Source organism: Anneissia japonica, unplaced genomic scaffold, assembly GCF_011630105.1.
Source record: "Anneissia japonica isolate Jap-2015-1 unplaced genomic scaffold, ASM1163010v1 scaffold287844_len763494_cov143, whole genome shotgun sequence".
Classification (NCBI taxonomy): Eukaryota; Metazoa; Echinodermata; class Crinoidea; order Comatulida; family Comatulidae; genus Anneissia; species Anneissia japonica.
Window position 1 is genome coordinate 459,587 of NW_022739814.1, and position 19,600 is coordinate 479,186.

The window sequence follows — 19,600 nt, forward strand, 5'->3', positions numbered from 1 at the left end:
GCATTTATTTAAAAAATGAAAAGCATATTGTTGTAGATAAAGCATTATTTTATTTAAAGATTTTAATACTGAGAAGCACGATATGCAAAACCACATTTTATTAAACAGATTTAATTTCTGTGAAGCATGTTCTTCATTTAGCCACTTTCTTAAACAGTTTTAAGTATTGAGAAAATATTTAAAGTTTTAAATATTTTTTTGTTAGAACAGATTTTAATACTGTGTTGTAAACAAAATTTTTGAAACCCATTCTTATAAGTCACCAAATAATACATTTCTACCAACCTTTAATACTGAAACTAAAAATCAGTACACCATTTTATGTACTGAAGTATCTATTAGTATTTACATGAATTGCATACTCGTAGCAGTTTACTTTCTATTAGAAACTGCTAGTGTTTATGTTATATTGGAATATTCTTAATTTACCTTCCTGACTAGCTAGGAATATATATCCCTCCATTCATTCTCCGTTATATCAAATTCCTCATTAAATTTCTTTTGCGACGTATGACTTTTGCCTATCAATTTTCACAACAATTTGGTAAATCATTTTTGCTTTAAGATTATTTAACAAGATCTCATCTTCATTACATGTTACAGTTATTCCAATAGGGTTCCCGACATTTCTGACAAAACCTGTTTTTTACCCTTGTTTCCATTTGAGTGGAATAGTTACTATAATGTTTCTCGAACGTAAACAATATTTTTTGGCACACCCTGGCGTAACCCAGCTAGTGAACAATATTATATTCCCATATTCTGCAGGAAGGAAGTATGGATTATGTGTCAAGAAGTACCTGCAAAAAGCAGCTAAGATAGACTAGTGAATTTTCCCAGTCTTACCAACTCAGCCCTCGTAAACACACTGAAGTTGCACAAGCCCAAGAGGTTTAAGCTGATGTTCTGTCATTAACACTGTGAGGATCAAAGGTAGGCATAGTTCTATTTGATTTTGTTTTATATTATTGAATATGCATCCATTAGTTTCATGGTTGTTTAGTAATGTATCGTTTATGAATTATCTTGGCTAGATTGTTTATGTTTAACAAACTGACCCACCTCCATAGTATCATCAAGGAGAAATAATTATATAGTTAGCTATCTGAGTGAGGTCCAGGGGACGGAGCCCACAAAAAGCTACAAATACTGGACGAATTATTTTGGTTAATTAATATTTGGTTTTTGATAGGCATCAAGCTAATAATAGTCGTAGGGGAAAATTTACCCACTAATGCTAGAGGTCGGGAGAACCTACCTGAATTCACATATTCTACAGGATTAGGTGACCGATTTTTTTGTTCTTTTTCGTAGGTATATCCCACCTTTATTTCAACAATCACAGAATAATTTTTATGCATGCTTTGTTGTCAAAGAATTATATCAATATCATTTTTTTTCTACCAGGAATATTAATCTTTTCACAATGTATTGCGAAATACGCAATGAATAATCATAAGTAATATAAGTGTTACTTAGGTATGAAGAAACAACTCCACTGGTGATAAATAAAGATAATAATTAATATTTGAGAAAAATATTATTCCCCATCGGGACCTGAACCCAAGACCTTCCGGTTACTGTTAGAATACGATACACATCCACATAATTATTATACATATATATCATACACATATCAAATGTATGTATGTAAAGAAGTATGGTAATCTCTGCGCATTTCAACTGTTAAATATATACATATAATTCAAATATATATTTTTAAAAAATATGATAACGTAAACAAATGAATCTGTGTTGGGTAGAGAGGCTATAAACCCAGAGGAGGCATAGGATCATCCCTTTTCACCAAGACATGTTATTTTGAAATGATAATTGTAGAATAATGAAACAGAGTTAGAACGATACACGTAGTGATAATAAAATGGAAAAGCATAAGATTGGCCGACTTAATAGATTTCTGAGAAGAAAATCTGACAAAAATAATGCTGTACAAATTTGAAGTAGTTACATTTACAATGGATTTACTGACTCAGAATAACTTAAATATAAAACATGGAAGAAAGGCCATCCAATTAGTATTGCAAATTAAAGCCTAAGTGTGGTCCTTTCAAATGGCCGGACACAGAAATTGAAAATAGAGGGGTCAGGGAGGGACTTTCATAGATACATGGTTTAGACAACCTCAACCTCACCATGGTTGTGGCTGAGGTAAGACAATTCATGATTATGTCACCATCAATAACTAGAGGCCGGAAATGACACTCTCAGATTTAAAATTTCTATAAAGTTTCTGCTTTTCTTAATTTTTAAAAATCTTAACGAATTCAGAGACTTATTTAGCTATCTTTTGAAACAAAAAAGAATTCAGACAGCAATGTTAAGGTTTATGGTTATGTTTCTGAGATCTGAGATCACGTGAAATCCCTAAATCATATTTAGGTAGGAGAAATTCTCCTTACTCTTATAAAATCTCCGACACTTAATGTAGTATGTAATTTTGTGATGTCCAAATAACTTACTAATGGTTTAGATTCTAAACTTGTCAAGAAAGATAGGACAACATTGCACGGAGCTTTGCGTTTAAATCCTACGTTGTTACAGTGCATAATTAACATGTTTTTGTAGATTATAGTAACACTAAACTCGTAAGTGCTCTTCAATCTATATCCAATTATAACGGAACAATGCGTTATTGTTGCTTGTTCGCTTTTAAAATACTCCCATTGTTTATAACAGGGTTAGTATGTACCCTTAAATTCCTTGAAAGTCCTGGAAAAACGAATGAGCATTTTCCAGTAGTGGAAAATCAAGGAAATTTATGATTGTCCTTGAATACTTCTTGAATATCCTGAAAATGTAATTATTTAACCATATCGTGTTTCGAACGCCAAAAGGACAAACCACAAGTGGCATAGTGCAAAACTAAAGTGGCACAGTGTAAAAGTCAAGTCGCACAGTGCAAAACTAAAGTGGAGCAGTTCAAACCCAAATGCGTGTGCCGCCACTTGAATTTTGCACTGCGCCACATAACTTTTGCACTGTGCCACTTGACGTTTGCACTGCACTTGACTTTTGCTTTGCGCCACTTGTGGTTGTTTTTTTGGCGATATCACGCCAAAAGGATAAACAATCTGCAAATCTAAAGTGGCGTCGTGCAAACTCAAATGCGTGCGACGCCACTTAACTTTTTCACTGTGCTACTTGAATTCTGCACTGCGCCACTTGACTTTTGCACTGCGCCACTTGACTTTTGACGATATTGTATGAAACGCCAATTTGGCATCAAAAGGAAAATAAACATTATTATTACTATATTATTTTTACTGTTATTATCATTATCATTACTGTTATTATTATTATTATTATTATTATTATTATTATTATTATTATTATTATTATTATTATAACTCGCAAAAAGACCGCCTTCGTCGGCCTTTGCGCAAGGCTGGGGCGGGACCAGATGTTTGCAGAAAAAAAACAAACTCCTGTATAAATGACATAAAATGAAATGACTTTGAGAACTGTCTTCTGTCCTATCACCCTCCCATCTTTTGAGATACTTAAAACCCAATAATAATAATATTAGCCTAAAATTCTCATATATGGCCCACACCCCAAAAGGCTGCTGACTCTATCTGGTAAACTTTGTTTGCTGGCTAAAAAGCACTCCAACATAAGTACGGTTTGGTGTGGGGGCTGGGGTCCGGACGTCGACGACCATCACTCCCTATGGATTTCACAGAATTATTATTTAAATACTCATGTGAAGCTCAGTCTAGGAAATACTGCAAGTATTGTCATATATATACATAACAGAATATTCTAAAGCATAATATTGAATACTGCCACATCTTTAACTATATAGTTTTAGAAAGACCTTTGCAAACGAAAGTCAGATTACCTTTTAAATAAGAAGAACATGAGCCAATAATAATAATAATAATAATTTTCTTTAAAAAGTTAAAGTGAAGCAAGTAAGATAGACCTAGGCCTACTGGTAAAGCATATGGTAGAAAATGGAATAAACAATACATGCTAAAATGTTGCGATGGATGGGACATTCCTAATTCGTTACGTATCGACTTATTTTAGTGATGGTCAATTTATAATAGATTTTTTCGATTATATTTAGTGCACATATACGAGCTTGTATCAGCCGCACTCACTCAAGTGATACGTGCCACTTACCTACTACATACTGACAGTGGAGTAGCAAAAGGGGTCTGGACAGGGCCCTTTGGGGCACAGACCCCGGGGCCGCAAAAGGTGGTGGGGCGGCGTTGTTAGCTTTCTATGACGCATTTTAACACATGAACATTTTAAGTTTATGTATCATGATTTGACCAATAAAAGTATACTTGATTTTAACTAAGATATCCAGTGGCGGATTCAAGCCCCCACCCCCCACCCCGACTTTACTAAAGTTTTCAAAATCATTAAAAAAAGGAATATTATATAAAAATTTTAAATCTGAAAGTGCCATTTCCGGCCACCTAGAGGTGCCATTTCGTAATTTTTCTTACCTCAGCCCCAACCAAAGGGCTGAGGTGTTATAGACCCTCCATCTGTCAAAGTCCCTCCCTGGGCCCCTCTATTTCAAAGTCCTTGATCCGCCACTGAATTACCACAAATAAACATAGGCATCTTACAATAAATACTAAACAAAACGAGCTAATCAAAATCAACAAATATTTATGGATATTCATTTTAATAAAACGCACACTGGCGATAGTCATGAAAATAAAAATGTCCCAATCACTCGGCAGAATTTGGCTTGGAAATGGTCCTTGGTTATTTGTTTTTAAAAAAATATTTGAATTTGCTGGGGTTTTCTTGAGTTTTCAGGGCCCCCGGCTTTAGTCAATTGGAGCACATAGTCGTTACGCCACTGCATACTAGATACTCTGCTGCCTACTTACGTAATTTGAATAATGAAATGTGTTGCTTTTGTAGCGCGCGTGACCTCGTCCATTATTTTGTAGATTCGTGTTATTGTAAAATTATTGTTTACTATATTTTAATGGACATAAATAGGAACTCAATATATGCTAATAATGGTAAGACATTTAAAAGAATGGTGCTACGATATGTTTCTTCCAGACGCGTCTGGACGGAAATCGGCACAAATAGTTTGTCCAAACTCAAATTGAACTCGCTAAAAAGCCGGGTGCGTACCTTTGGTCCGAAGGGTCTTTGGTCCAAATGTCCACTGGTCCGAAGGGCCTTTGGTCCGAAGAATTTAGGTCTGAGAGTGCCATTTTCGGAGCCGCCACTGATAATGATAAAAGTAAATCACCTTTATGTTTGTGAAATCAAAATGCTTGTTTTGTGTGCTCCCTATCTCGCTAGTCCTGTTTGATCGTAAATTAGACAGTATTATTTCCACTCACATTAGTGTAGTCGCAATATTAATATTAAGCAAAACTAAATTAATGACTGTTTTAAGTTTATCTAATTTGTTTTTCATGGTTCGAATTTTGAATACGTCACATGCTAATCATTAGATAATAAAACATTATTTTTATGAATGTTAGTTTACACGAAACATATAAGCGGGCATAATTATGATCGACTAAAAACATAATTTTAAATTTATTTATGATGAGCATTTAAGTGGCAGATTCAAGGAGCCCAGCCGGCCCACCATCCCTATTTTTTTTTATCGAAATGTAAAAGTGGAGAAAAATTAAAATTATATTCAAATTTAGTCTGAGAATGCCATTTCCTACCAACTACAGAGGTGCCATAATCAGAAGATTTCCTTACTTCAGCCCGAACTATGGTGGGGCTGAGGTGGTCACTCTCCATCTGTGGAAGTCTCTTTGGGCCCAGCTCTATTTCAAATTACTGGATCCGCCACTGGATATTTTGAAAATTTCGTATGGAAATAAATGTCAATTGCATTGCTTAAAATTTATTAAAAGGTCATAGGCGCCAGAGCTTCCGGGGGCTTCGCCCCCTGGTTCCCAACCAAGGGTTGGGCCTACGGCCCAAGACTATGTTTTTTTTCAATTCGTCCCCCCTCCCACTTTTAACCACATCGTGGTCCCGAACATGTGTTTTCTTCAAATATATCTATCTTTGAATTAATTACTTCTGACCAAAGGAACTTCAGACAAATGCACTGACCCCAAACTTACGGCAGTACCCTGTCAAGCCAAGGAAAAATTTGACATCCTTTTTAGTCTTCTGTTGGTCCCAATTTAATACCGCCTCTATCTTAGGTTTTTGAGGTCGCATCATCCCCTCTCTTACCACATACCCCAAACAATGCACTTTGCTATGTGCAGAACTACACTTGCTTGATTTTATTGTCAAGTTGGCCTGCTTGAGGGTCTAAAATATTTCTCGGATTTAGTAGACTTAACTTTCCCAATCCGGGCTAAATATCACAAAATCGTCCATATAGACTGCTGCATAGCCTTCTTTCCCTCGTAAAAGACGATTCATCATTCTTTGAAATGTTGCAGGAGCCCATGCAAGCCAAATTGTAAACACTTAAACTGGTACAAACCCATTGGTGTTGTGAGACATTTCTGTTCAAGGAACATGCCAGTAACCCTTGCATAAATCTAACTTAGTTATGAACTTAGCTGGACCAGCTCTGCCTATTATGTCTTCTAATCTTGGCATTGCATATGCATCAAACTTGCTCAAACTATTAACTTTTTTGTAATTTACGCAAAAGCGAGCTGTTCCATCTGGCATCGGTACCATTAGGTAGGGAGAAGATCAAAGGCTGTTAGACTGTTCTATTACTCCAAGTTCCAACATAGATTCTACCTCTTCCTTTACTTTGTCTAACTTAGCCTGTGGAATAAGGTCTAACTGGATGCACTTCTTGTTCCACTTCAATATCATGTTCTATCACGGTAGTTTTCCCAGGCCTATCCTGTAACACTGACTCATCCTCTGAAAACACTTCAGCCAAATCTTGAAGCTGTGCTTCCTCCAACCCTTCATCATAATCCAAATTAGAACAAGGACCTTTTAACCAAGTAACATCCCTATCCTTCGTCCTGTCCACTTGCATCCGTTATAGCTATCATAGCCTTCATAGGTCTACGATTGAATTTCATAAGAAGGTTTAGATGATAGGTTGACTTCCGTTTGTCATTAGTTTCTACCTCATAATGCACTGGACCCATCTTTCTCAAAATCTTCTACGGACCCCGCCATTTTGCTTCTAATTGTTACATTGTTACTAGATGGTAAAAGCAACAAAACGTCATCACCTGGACTAAACTCTCTACAAACTGACTTACAGTCATATGTTTGTTTTTGCTTTTTCTGAGCCTGCTCTAAGGCTAATCTATTTATCATCATAACGACGTGTGACACAACGCTCTGAGAGCCTGTCACTGTGCCCGTCCACATTTCTTTCATTACATCAAGTGGACCCCGCACCTTCTAACCATACAACAACTCAAATGGGGAAAACTCTGTAGGCTCCTGTGGAACTTCCCAATAAGCCAATTAAAGATACAGAATTATCTTGTCCCATTCTCGGGGATCTTCCACAATAAACTTCCTAATCATGGACTTTAAAGTACCATTGAATCTTTCAACCAAACCATCTGTTTGTGAATGGTACGAAGAAGTAGGCACTTTTACTCTAGAAAACAACTTAACCAACTCATCAGCTATATTTGTAGCTTCGATGCTCCTCAGCGGAATAACCTCGGGATATTTAGTCGCATATGACAACAACATACTTATTCCCTAACATACTTAGTTCCAATTGAAATGGTTCGCTAATTATTAACATAGTGTTATACTTTGAAAGTTTTCAGACAACTCTCACAAGTGCTACAATAACTGCCACATCCTTTCTAACTTTCAGGCCAAAAGAATCTTTGTTTGAGCCTATCTAACGTCTTCTTTCTACCCACGTGACCTGCCATTTGGATATCATGTGAGACTTTCTACACACAGTTACGAAACGTTTTTGGAACCAACAACTGTTCTATTGGTTCAGACTGGAGTTTTAGGGAAAACCTGTCTGAATAAGACACCATCTTTACAGACTATCTGTGTATCCTCTTTCTCTGTCTGTACTAACATCTGCTGTCTAAGAGGATCCAAGTTTCTATCCTTGATCTGATATTCTTTCATTTTATCTACACACATGTCCAAAATATCTAACTATCCTTTCTGCCTACACTTGGCTTCTACTTTCTTTGCAAACTCCTAACCTTTCTTTTTTCACTCATAGTCTTGTAAATGTTATCCTTAGGAGAATTTTCCATAAACATTTGTCCATCCAAATGTCCAAACTCATCTTGAAAATTTGAAATTGTCGATTCCTCTAACTGTAGTTGACCATTCTAAGAAAGCTGCGAACTTCACTAACATTGCTTGGTATAGACACCTTTTCCAAATCAGCGATTCGGTTAGGATCCGGTTTCGTACCGCGCTTGGAAAATACTTGACCAAAAATCCTAGTTCCTCTTTTCAGGAATTCGCACTTCTGAGGGTTGAATGTGAAATTGTTCTCGGATAAGCGCTGTAAGAATTTATGTAAAGCTTCGCCAAGTTCTTCACGTGTTTCACTGAAAATCAAAATATCATCAGGCAGGTTTCTGGCACATTTAATGCCAGGTGTTGATGAAATATATATGCTGGAACAATTCTGAGGCTGCGTTAATGCTTCATTAAGGTCCAATTTGGAAAAAAATACATTTTTCAGATCATAACTAATGTCATGTACAGTTGGAATTAGATGTCAATCCGTTGTATTGCAGTATTTGGTCTTCGCATGTCAACGCACAATCGTACATTTTCATTTCTTTTTGGGACAACAACTACAAGGCTTACTCATGGAGTTGCCTGATTTTCTAGAATTATCTCTACAATTCCCCGGATTTCTAGGTCTGTAACAGCTTGCTTGACTCGATCTCTCATGTGAAATGGAATTCTCATTTGGCATTGAGCTACTGGAACTGCTTGATCGTCGATAATCAGCTTCACCATATGCCCTGCCAACTTTCCTACACCTGTGAAGACATGTGTGTGCTTATTCACTATATCCATCCAGTATATCTAGTATCTTTTGATCTGTTGTGTTAACCTGTGGAGTAGTTACCCCGATGACATTGTTTATGTGTACGCTTACCAGTCCAAGCTCTTGTGCTGTGGCATTACTTAGATTCGGTAACGTACACCGTTGATACTGCCATGCGTTTTTGTACCTATCACTGTTTCAAATTTACCAACGAACTGCATTGGGTGTGTAGTATCATAACTATATGCTTTAACATTAGTTGGAGTTAGTTTGACAGCAACCATTTTATTATATATGTTTGCATCTACAACATTATTTGATGATCCTGTGTCGATCAGAGAGGAAAATGTAGGAACTTCGATTATGATCGGTGCGGTCGGTCTACCACTGTGATTTACTACAGGTATTCTACCGTACAAGTATTCTTCACGGATCATTCCTAAACTGTATGTACTGTATTGGATAGTCCAGTTGGCTTATGTTGTTTTGGGACATGCCTGGATGTCTATATCATCGTACTCACGGTGCTTGGCTAACGTTAGGTACATTTCCTAAAAAGGTATATCGCCATAGCCTTGTCTTTCATCAGAATGAAATGTGCTGTTAGTTTTGCCTTTGTCTCTTTGTATTTATCGGTGGTTTCCGCTAGAGTGTGATAGATATCAAACACCTTTGAGCCTGCTAGGAGCAATAGTGGTATATTATGCATCCTATATTCGTAACAAAAATATTGAAAAAAAAATTAATGAACAAGATCAGCGACCCTTATCTTATTGTCTGTCTATGTTGTTTTACGTATGGGAAATTTTAGGCTCGGTGAAGCATCACAGCAGTGTCTATTTCTCCATTACATTTTTCACAACTAAATTGACAAATAATCACTACCGTAACAATTTGGAACAGGTATGGAAAAACTGGACTTATTTTTATAGCAATTTTCATTTATATACCATAACAGGCCTACTTAAGAAAGTGAATAAAACTGGTGTTTTCGTTGAATGTGACGCTAACAACACGAGTTTACATAAAGTAATCGCAAAGTATTAGTATGCCTATATTATTATTATCTAGTATACTAAATAATAATAGCGTCATACTTATTGTGTATACTACGTAATGATCGCCGCGCATGACTTTCTATGATTGTATGTAGGCCTACATTATTATAGTAAATAAAACACATATAGTAATATGAGCTGGTAAAACATTTTGGAAATCTTTTCAGTATGCAACACAAGAAATTCAAATTTCCCAGAAGAAAATTATATTCTGTTTAACCTTTGCCTCTTGATCTTATTTATTTTACTAATAAGTAAGATAATTTATAGATCTATGTTTTTTACTTGTGTGTAGCTTACATAGGCCAGGTCAGGTCGTAGTATCGCCTTGATCAGGTAAAATATATAGACCTATTCCGTGATTTGGTCAAAAGGCGATATGATAGGCCTACTTCTTTGAACTGTTCATCCCGTTTGTCAACATAATCAGTATATTACTTGCATAATGTAACTCATCCCAGGTACAAGACCCCGATATACTAAATAACACAGAGGTACAGGAAATATGTGATAGTTGTCTTCCTGTTCCATTGGCTTTAAAATCAATCATGGTAAAATTTACAACAAACTCATGTGGTTCATCCCGTGCATTGTTCTGAGCAGGTTCACATCAGTTCTGGCCAACAATAATACAATAGACGTTCCTGATCAAATGAATGTAGTGTATAGGCATATATACCTCTTTGTTAGACCATAGAGGAACGAAAGCATAGGACGTTGTCTTATGGCATATTTGGGTTCCATTAAAGTGGAATTTAATTCAATTCAATTCAATTCAATTTATTATATCATTTGCAACGCATACATTACATCACATAGAAAATATTGTGGCTCTTTTAACATGGACCAACGTCCAATTCGGCAAACAATAATGATGGCTACTTCAATTTTTAAATTGTGTCTCAGTCATGGTCAGTAACAATAATGTGATTCATAGTAAATGTAAACGTGTAGACTTTATAGAACGAATGAACGAATGATAAACTATTATATTTGTAGGGATGATGTTTTACCCTCTCTGCTGACGTGTTATCACACCGAATACTCAGTATCGTCAAACAAATACTAGCGTGAGCGTGAAAAAAACGCTAGTGATTCAGGTGGGATCGAACCCACAACCTCAAGGTAATTAGCCTTATGTCTTAACCACTGGACCACCGAGCTTGCGCTTGGTGGCTAGTGATGAATCCGATTCCCAAGTAGCAGCGGGTACTGCAAGTGCAGATGTGTATAAGAGACAGGTTTTACGGCAGCATGATAAAAGTAAAAAGGGTGTTGATTAAGCTTCACGACATTAATGATCACAATCCTATATTTCCATATACAGTCTATCATATAGACGTTTCTGAATCCGTAGCAGTTGGTACAGAAATTCCAATGGAAAGCGCTTGGGATGCAGATGTCGGTGTGAACGGCATTCACACCTACAGCCTTGACAGTACATACAATGATATGTTCGGTGTTGTTATGACAGTTACTCTCGATGGGGCAAAGACTGTTCACCTAAAAATCAAACAACCTCTTGATAGAGAGACCAGGGTTCTGTACATAATAGTTCTTAGGGCGAGTGACAACGGAACTCCAAGAAGAGAAGGAACAGCACATGAGATGTGTATAAGAGACAGTTCCGCTAGAGTGTGATAGATATCAAACACCTTTGAGCCTGCTAGGAGCAATAGTGGTATATTATGCATCCTATATTCGTAACAAAAATATTGAAAAAAAAATTAATGAACAAGATCAGCGACCCTTATCTTATTGTCTGTCTATGTTGTTTTACGTATGGGAAATTTTAGGCTCGGTGAAGCATCACAGCAGTGTCTATTTCTCCATTACATTTTTCACAACTAAATTGACAAATAATCACTACCGTAACAATTTGGAACAGGTATGGAAAAACTGGACTTATTTTTATAGCAATTTTCATTTATATACCATAACAGGCCTACTTAAGAAAGTGAATAAAACTGGTGTTTTCGTTGAATGTGACGCTAACAACACGAGTTTACATAAAGTAATCGCAAAGTATTAGTATGCCTATATTATTATTATCTAGTATACTAAATAATAATAGCGTCATACTTATTGTGTATACTACGTAATGATCGCCGCGCATGACTTTCTATGATTGTATGTAGGCCTACATTATTATAGTAAATAAAACACATATAGTAATATGAGCTGGTAAAACATTTTGGAAATCTTTTCGGTATGCAACACAAGAAATTCAAATTTCCCAGAAGAAAATTATATTTTGTTTAACCTATGCCTCTTGATCTTAATTATTTTACTACTAAGTAAGATAATATATAGATCTATGTTTTTGACTTGTGTGTAGCTGACATAGGCCAGATCAGGTCGTAGTAGCGCCTTGATCAGGTAAAATTATAGACCTATTCCGTGATTTGGTTAAAAGGCGATATGATAGGCCTACTTCTTTGAACTGTTCATCCCGTTTGTCAACATAATCAGTATATTACTTGCATAATGTAACTCATCCCAGGTACAAGACCCCGATATACTAAATAACACAGAGGTATAGGAAAAATGTGATAGTTGTCTTCCTTTTTCATTGGCTTTAAAATCAATCATGGTAAAATTTACAACAAACTCATGTGGTTCATCCCGTGCTTTGTCCTGAGCAGGTTCACATCAGTTCTGGCCAACAATAATACAATAGACGTTCCTGATCAAATGAATGTAGTGTATAGGCATATATACCTCTTTGTTAGACCATGGAGGAACGAAAGCATAGGACGTTGTCTTATGGCATATTTGGATTCCATCAAAGTGGAATTTATTGATGGCTACTTCAATTTTTAAATTGTGTCTCAGTCACGGTCAGTAACAATAATGTGATTCATAGTAAATGTTAACTTGTAGACTTCATAGAACGAATGAACGAATGATAAACTATTATATTTGTAGGGGTGATGTTTTACCCTCTCTGCTGACGTGTTATCACACCGAATACTCAGTATCGTCAAACAAATACTAGCGTGAGCGTGAAAAAACGCAAGTGATTCAGGTGGGATCGAACCCACAACCTCAAGGTAATTAGCCTGATGTCTTAACCACTAGACCACCGAGCTTGCGCTTGGTGGCTAGTGATGAATCCGATCCCAAAGTAGCAGCGGGTACTGCAAGTGCTATTACCTCGCTTTTACGATGTGAGTTTGCCTCAGGTAAATATCATAGGAGTGATTTTTTTTGCCCTACCTGACGTGTTATCGTACCGAATACTCAGTACGTCCTCAAATACTACCGAAAAAACACTCAAACGGAAACTCACATCGTAATAGCACTTGCATTACCCGCTGCATTCTTTGTTAAATAGAAGCATCCATTTTCGTCATTTTTCATATCGTAAAATGAGCAAGATTTTTATTCTCATTCGTATGGTGTGTTTGCCCGCAGTGTCGGCGAACTTTATAATGTTTAGTGGTTCACCGCCCGTAGCGTTACTGTGGTCAAATAGTCATCCTTGGTGGTATAATGGCTTATATAAAACTGAGCAATTCATTATATAATTACTATAAAATGTCAATATTACACTGAATAATTAAATTTCGACACTTTAAAAATTATAATTAAAATCTGTGAAGCTTTGATACATATGGACGTTTAATTTAGAGACATTCTTCTCTCCACAGACTATTTGATGCAAGAGCTGTTCTAGAATACATTTTGTAGTGAATTGTAAACATGGCGATGTTTTCTTGGACTTCTGGTTCTGTTTTCTTTATAATATTTCAACTTTTCGTTTGTCCTTCGAAAGCTCAACATGATATAGTTTACAACATAGATGAGGAAGAGCCCGTGTTTTGTTTGGTAGGAAACCTTGTAGAAGATTTAAGACTTCAGGTCAGTTCTGGCGCCTCCTTCAGTATTTTAGAAGAAGTCGATTCAGTTCCATTTGCTGTCAACTATGATGGTGTATTGTATACAACAGAGGTAATAGATCGGGAGGTTGGCAAATGTAGTGAAAATCTCAACGACGACTGCCAATTCGATTTGAGAATTTTGATCACAGACGGCAGCATGATAAAAGTAAAAAGGGTGTTGATTAAGCTTCACGACATTAATGATCACAATCCTATATTTCCATATACAGTCTATCATATAGACGTTTCTGAATCCGTAGCAGTTGGTACAGAAATTCCAATGGAAAGCGCTTGGGATGCAGATGTCGGTGTGAACGGCATTCACACCTACAGCCTTGACAGTACATACAATGATATGTTCGGTGTTGTTATGACAGTTACTCTCGATGGGGCAAAGACTGTTCACCTAAAAATCAAACAACCTCTTGATAGAGAGACCAGGGTTCTGTACATAATAGTTCTTAGGGCGAGTGACAACGGAACTCCAAGAAGAGAAGGAACAGCACATGTCTATCTGAATGTCGTCGATTCTAATGACAACTCCCCGCAATTCACGCAATCCGAGTACAGAAAATCTGTGCCAGAGAATGTGCCAGTTGGATATGAAATCCTCAATCTACACGCAGAAGACACTGATGAAGGCAATAATGCACAAATTGAATATACATTTGGCAGCAGTGTTACTTCTATTGTGAAAGAACATTTTGAAATTGACCCAGATGATGGCGTGATACGCACAATAAAGAATCTAGACCACGAGAGAAACAGCGTGTTTGTAATGATAATAGAAGCGAAGGATAAAGGTCAGAATTCAATTTCTGGATTTACTACCGTTACCATAGATGTTACAGATGTGAACGACAATGCTCCTGTTCTTGAGGTAAGCTATTCAGCAGATATTTATCGGGAAGGCAACACCATACGGATACCAGAATCAATCAATGTGGGATTCTTTATTGGGCTTCTCTTGGCCTCTGACGCAGATAGTGGTGAGAATGGCCAATTTGATATCACCATCGATGGAACACATGGTCATTTTAAGTTTATACCAGACCCCTCTGCTCCATTCGATTTCGCTTTTACAGCAGGATCTGAAATAGACAGAGAAAAGATACCTGAGTATAATTTGACCATCATTGCGCAAGACAGGGGGAACGAGAACAATAGGAAAACCACTGTCCTTCAGATAAATATCATTGTGACGGACGTCAACGACTTCACACCATATTTCACAAGTCCAGTAAACAGATTTGTAATGCCCGAAAATAATGATCTTGGCTACTCTGTTGACACCGTGATTGCTATTGACAACGATGAAGGATTAAATGCGGAGATCGTTTATACACTTGAAGAAGCTGCCGGCTACTTCCGGATAGATCCTTTAAGTGGAGAAATCACTGCCATGCAATCCATAGACAGAGAATCAAACGCGTCTCTCTCATTTTATGCTTCTGCTTGCGACAAGGGCACACCACAGCTTTGCAATACAACGTTAGTCGTAGTGCAGATTTTAGATAAGAATGACAATCAGCCGTATTTTCTCCAGGAAAAGTACATCTTCGAAATTGAAGCGAACGCAGCCGCATTAACGTTGATTGGTCAAGTCGCTGCAACGGATGAAGATGTAGGAATGAATAGAAAATTGAGTTACTCTTTGTTAGAATCTAGTGAAAATTTTATTATTGAGCGCTTAACCGGACAAATATATAGCAAAAGACAATTTGACAATGAGGAAAAGAATAACTACAGATTGACAGTGGTTGTATCGGATTCTGGCCTTCCAGCTAAAACTAATTATGTTATTATCGAAATTCTCATCAAAGACATTAATGAAAATGCTCCATTTACTGCTTTCCCAACACCAATCAATGACATATTTTTCATTCCTGCAACTGCACCATCCGATTGTTCGGCAAACGAGTCCCTTTGCCTCCAAGGTATGTATGTCTATGAAAAACAACGAGTGCACTTTTTATAAGAACATATTTTATAAAGTTTTGTCAAGATTATCATTTTGTTTTTCAGAAAACAGTTGCATGAACATTTATAGTCATTTATTTATAGTCATGTGAATATATATAGTCGTGATGTGATTTCATCATGACCATATTTAGACATGTCACATGTTTTTTGTCAAATCAACTTTGATTGTCCGGACAGGGCTTAATAACGCGGCTAAAACAGTAACTGAAGAGCCCTATTGCAAGAGTAGCCCAAGAGTATCGTCGAGCCCTTGCCGCATACAAATGCATACTTAATGCCATCCTCACCAAAAATGATCCTGTACGCGAATCCATTTGTGAATATTGTACAATTTATTTTTTTTTTAAAACTGTAATCTATAGTGCTATACCCTGAAGGGCATCATCCTGGTTCTTAGTTCTAGTTTTGGGGCAAGAATATTGAGCAATAATACATTATTATAATACACTGGATACATCGTACTTTTATTAAATTAATATATCCAATGTATACATCTGTTTCCATCGGCCATTATTATTTCAGAATCTAGGTTCGGAGACTAAAATACGGTATTAATTACTTAATGGAAGTATAACGTAAAGTACCAATATAAAAATATGATCATTTGAAGAGCAAGAAACCATCAACAAAATAACATTAATAATCATGTGATGCGTTTGATTTTGGTAGGTCTTTACCGTTTTAATTATTTTGTCAGTTCTTGGTTTATTGAAGGCAGATAGACGACGGATTTACAAGGTGATACTAATAGAGCACTCAAATCGGGGTCTATCCAGGTTTTTTTTTGGTTTTTTAGTTTTTTGGGGGTTTTTTGTGAAGGTGGGCGGGAAGGGAGGGTTGCATTGTTTGAATGAGTTTGATTTTATTGTGGTCAGAGATCCTACCCGGAATACAACAATTACGACGATGTAATTATGTTGACAAGGAGTGATGGAGACACTAAACATAGCGGCCAAGTGCCTTGAGATTCCACCCACCACCATAATATCGCCATGGTTGGGGCAGAAAACGCAAAAGTGTCTTAAAATAAAAATAATTAAAAAAAACCAAACAAACTTTATCCACCTCCAAAAGAGTAAAGCGGTAAAGTCGTTACATTAGAGAAAGGACAGTTTGAATGGATTTCAAACCTGTTTATTTATTATTTTTAAGTTATTAACAATTTTAGATTATAATATGCAGTAAATTATTACTATCAGTCCAGATTTGTATCTATGCATTGCTTAATAGATTTCCTATAAAGTAGCGGAGTGCAATTGTTTTTTCCCATACATTTAAGCCAGAAAGTATAGAGAGCGCTATTTTAGTACACTTAGGTGAACTGATATGAATATGCATGATTGACCCCTCGCAAAAGAGGTTGTTTTCAGTGGCTTATCGAGTAAAAGCTGCAGTACTTACGCGAGGGTGAAGCTACGACGACGTAGGCTAAAACTCTAAAATAGGTCTTGTTAGTCAAGACAGTTTGAAAATTAATGGACTGTTGTGATAATATCTCTGTGACTAGACACAGTTTACGTACAGCATGGTCTTTGAAAGTATAAAAAACACAGTAATATTGAATCTGGCTAGGCCTATTTGAGATGCGATGTAGCAATTGTATTCCCCTATTTATACGAGTACTGATTCTTAAGTTTCTCTTTATTTTCACCTAAAATACATGACATTATTTTTCCAAGGTTCAAAATAATAAATATACATACACATATCTAAAAGTTCAGAAATGCACGGACGCAATAATTACGAGTACTTCGGACACAGTTATTACTTACAATGTTTCAATTAAAAATGTTAAGTAGAAAAAAAAAAATCACTGTCTATTAGCAGACATGACCATTTATTGGCTAGTAAAGTTTAAAGATTTTTTGGGTAGAAATGTCTGTAAATCAGGAAATACACATCGATCTGTTTTTGATCGTTGAATGAGCAATTCAATTATTTAATTTCAATGGTTTTTAATGTTTTATTGATTTTGTCAAAACAGTCTGTCATATAATCAGTGTATAGAATATCGTCGGTTGGTAAAATGAATGATTATAATATCTGCAAGTACATCTAAGTCTATTACTTCGTATTCATATTGAATGTGAATAAAATGTTTTTTAAAAATTGTCATTGAAACTATACTAAGAATAGAGGGATGTAACGATTGGCGTCACGTGACCTAACTTGGTTGTTGATATTGTAACGGACCTGGTCCTTACAGGATGACCACGAGGGCCCTGTGACTTCAGCAACACAAATAAACTAAATAGTAACGAACTAAATTATAATTCTCTTTTGAGTTCAACTCTTTATTCAGTACCTCAGATTCAGTAAATAATTACAACTAGTCTTACGGATCAGCCGCTTTACTACTGGTAGTCAATGCAACCGTCCAAGACGAATTCTCAAACATTAATCCTTCCCCTCTGCCTAACTGTAAGTAGTTAATTTGCATATCTTGGCCAAAACAACAGGGCACTGAAGGGAAAATCTAATTGATTAAACTAAGGTTGGGTGATCCACTTTCTATCTGGATTAGTCCATTCTCCATGACCTTAGTGATCCTGGGGAAATACCAAATTCGTGTTCCGCCTCTGCTTCTGCTGGTGCCTCGTCATCTGGTTCCGTTGTTGGAAAGGGCACAGTTTTCTTTATGGTTTCTAGCTCTGGTTCAGCAGGCCACCCTTCCCAGGTATAAATTCAGTTGGGACCAGTTGGAAATCCCAACACATCCCAACTGGGCCAAATCTCAATGAACTTATTAAATCGATTTTATATTTAGAATCTGCCTATGTAGAGAATACATATCTGTTTTATCTGAAACGAATTGTGGCTTTCCTCCCTGACAGGGGTGGGGGGGGGGTACCCGACGGGACTGCAGTTTCCCTAAACTTAATCTCCCTACCATACACATATCCATCTAACAATGATTTTGGGTTGAGGGCAAAATAATGTTATCTATCAGACAGTTAACCTGTTACTAGAGAATCAGGAAGTATCTCGAATTGCACTCAATTCTGATTTGTCACTTCAGTTGAGTACTGTGTTTTTTAATTCATGATGGTGGAGTTAAGTCACTTTATACATTCTTGGAAGGTAGTTTAGCAGTATTATCCACTATGGAGGTAATAGGTTTGTTTTATTATTCAGTTAATGTGGGTTACTACTAGGGATGGCATAATTAGGCATGATACAGTAGTGGGTAGTGGTAGTAAGACAGACTTGGAGAGACCTAGCCTAGGCCAGGCCTGGCATATTTGTGCATAATGCATAGACATAGTCATAGGCATAGACAGTTTCACACTGTTCTCTCTCTGTGCCAGCTATTTATCCTCAGTGAGGATATAGATAGGCTATAGGCTAGCGTAGCCTTAGGGATATGGCCATAGGGCCCTTGTTGGCCTAGCTAAACTGCAGCCTTCATAGCCTGTTTAATTAGGCCGTGTTCTCATAATTATTATAATATAAGCTATCAAGTGCATGCTTTATTTAAATAAAGTTGGTGTTTAGGGGTAGGGCCTGGCCTAAACCGGGGTGGGGTTAAAGTCTAGTCTAGCAATTATTATTTGCTGAAAGTTGATGTATGTTAAAAACTCAATCAAGTGTGGTGGTGTAGGGAAGTATTTTGTTTGTTTAAAGCCTTACAGTGTCTGTGGCAGTTAATTGAACAAACAGAAAATTACCTGCTTTAGTCAAAGGTGAATGTAATGTTTTCTTTATGTTTT

The 19,600-nt window shown here is 36.7% G+C and overlaps 1 protein-coding gene across 3 annotated transcripts; it reads left to right on the forward strand.

Moving 5' to 3' along the window:
- The first annotated feature begins 805 nt into the window (after nucleotides 1-805).
- LOC117118059 (protocadherin-18-like) lies at nucleotides 806-18,339 on the forward strand. 3 transcript variants are annotated; one of them, XM_033262550.1, is made up of 3 exons: nucleotides 806-933; nucleotides 12,952-13,076; nucleotides 13,677-18,339. In XM_033262550.1, exon 3 carries the CDS (start codon nucleotides 13,729-13,731, stop codon nucleotides 15,883-15,885), a length of 2,157 nt encoding a protein of 718 aa, XP_033118441.1. In that variant the 5' UTR covers nucleotides 806-933; nucleotides 12,952-13,076; nucleotides 13,677-13,728; the 3' UTR covers nucleotides 15,886-18,339. The 3 variants fall into 3 exon arrangements, with proteins under 3 accessions (XP_033118441.1, XP_033118443.1, XP_033118442.1); XM_033262552.1 differs by lacking the exon at nucleotides 12,952-13,076 and having other exon boundaries at nucleotides 879-933; XM_033262551.1 differs by lacking the exons at nucleotides 806-933; nucleotides 12,952-13,076 and adding an exon at nucleotides 11,094-11,148.
- Nucleotides 18,340-19,600: the final 1,261 nt, after the last annotated feature.

Coding starts and splice junctions, on each gene's coding strand:
- LOC117118059 (XM_033262550.1), top strand. CDS start 13,729: ATGGCGATGTTTTCTTGGACTTCTGGTTCTGTTTTCTTTATAATATTT.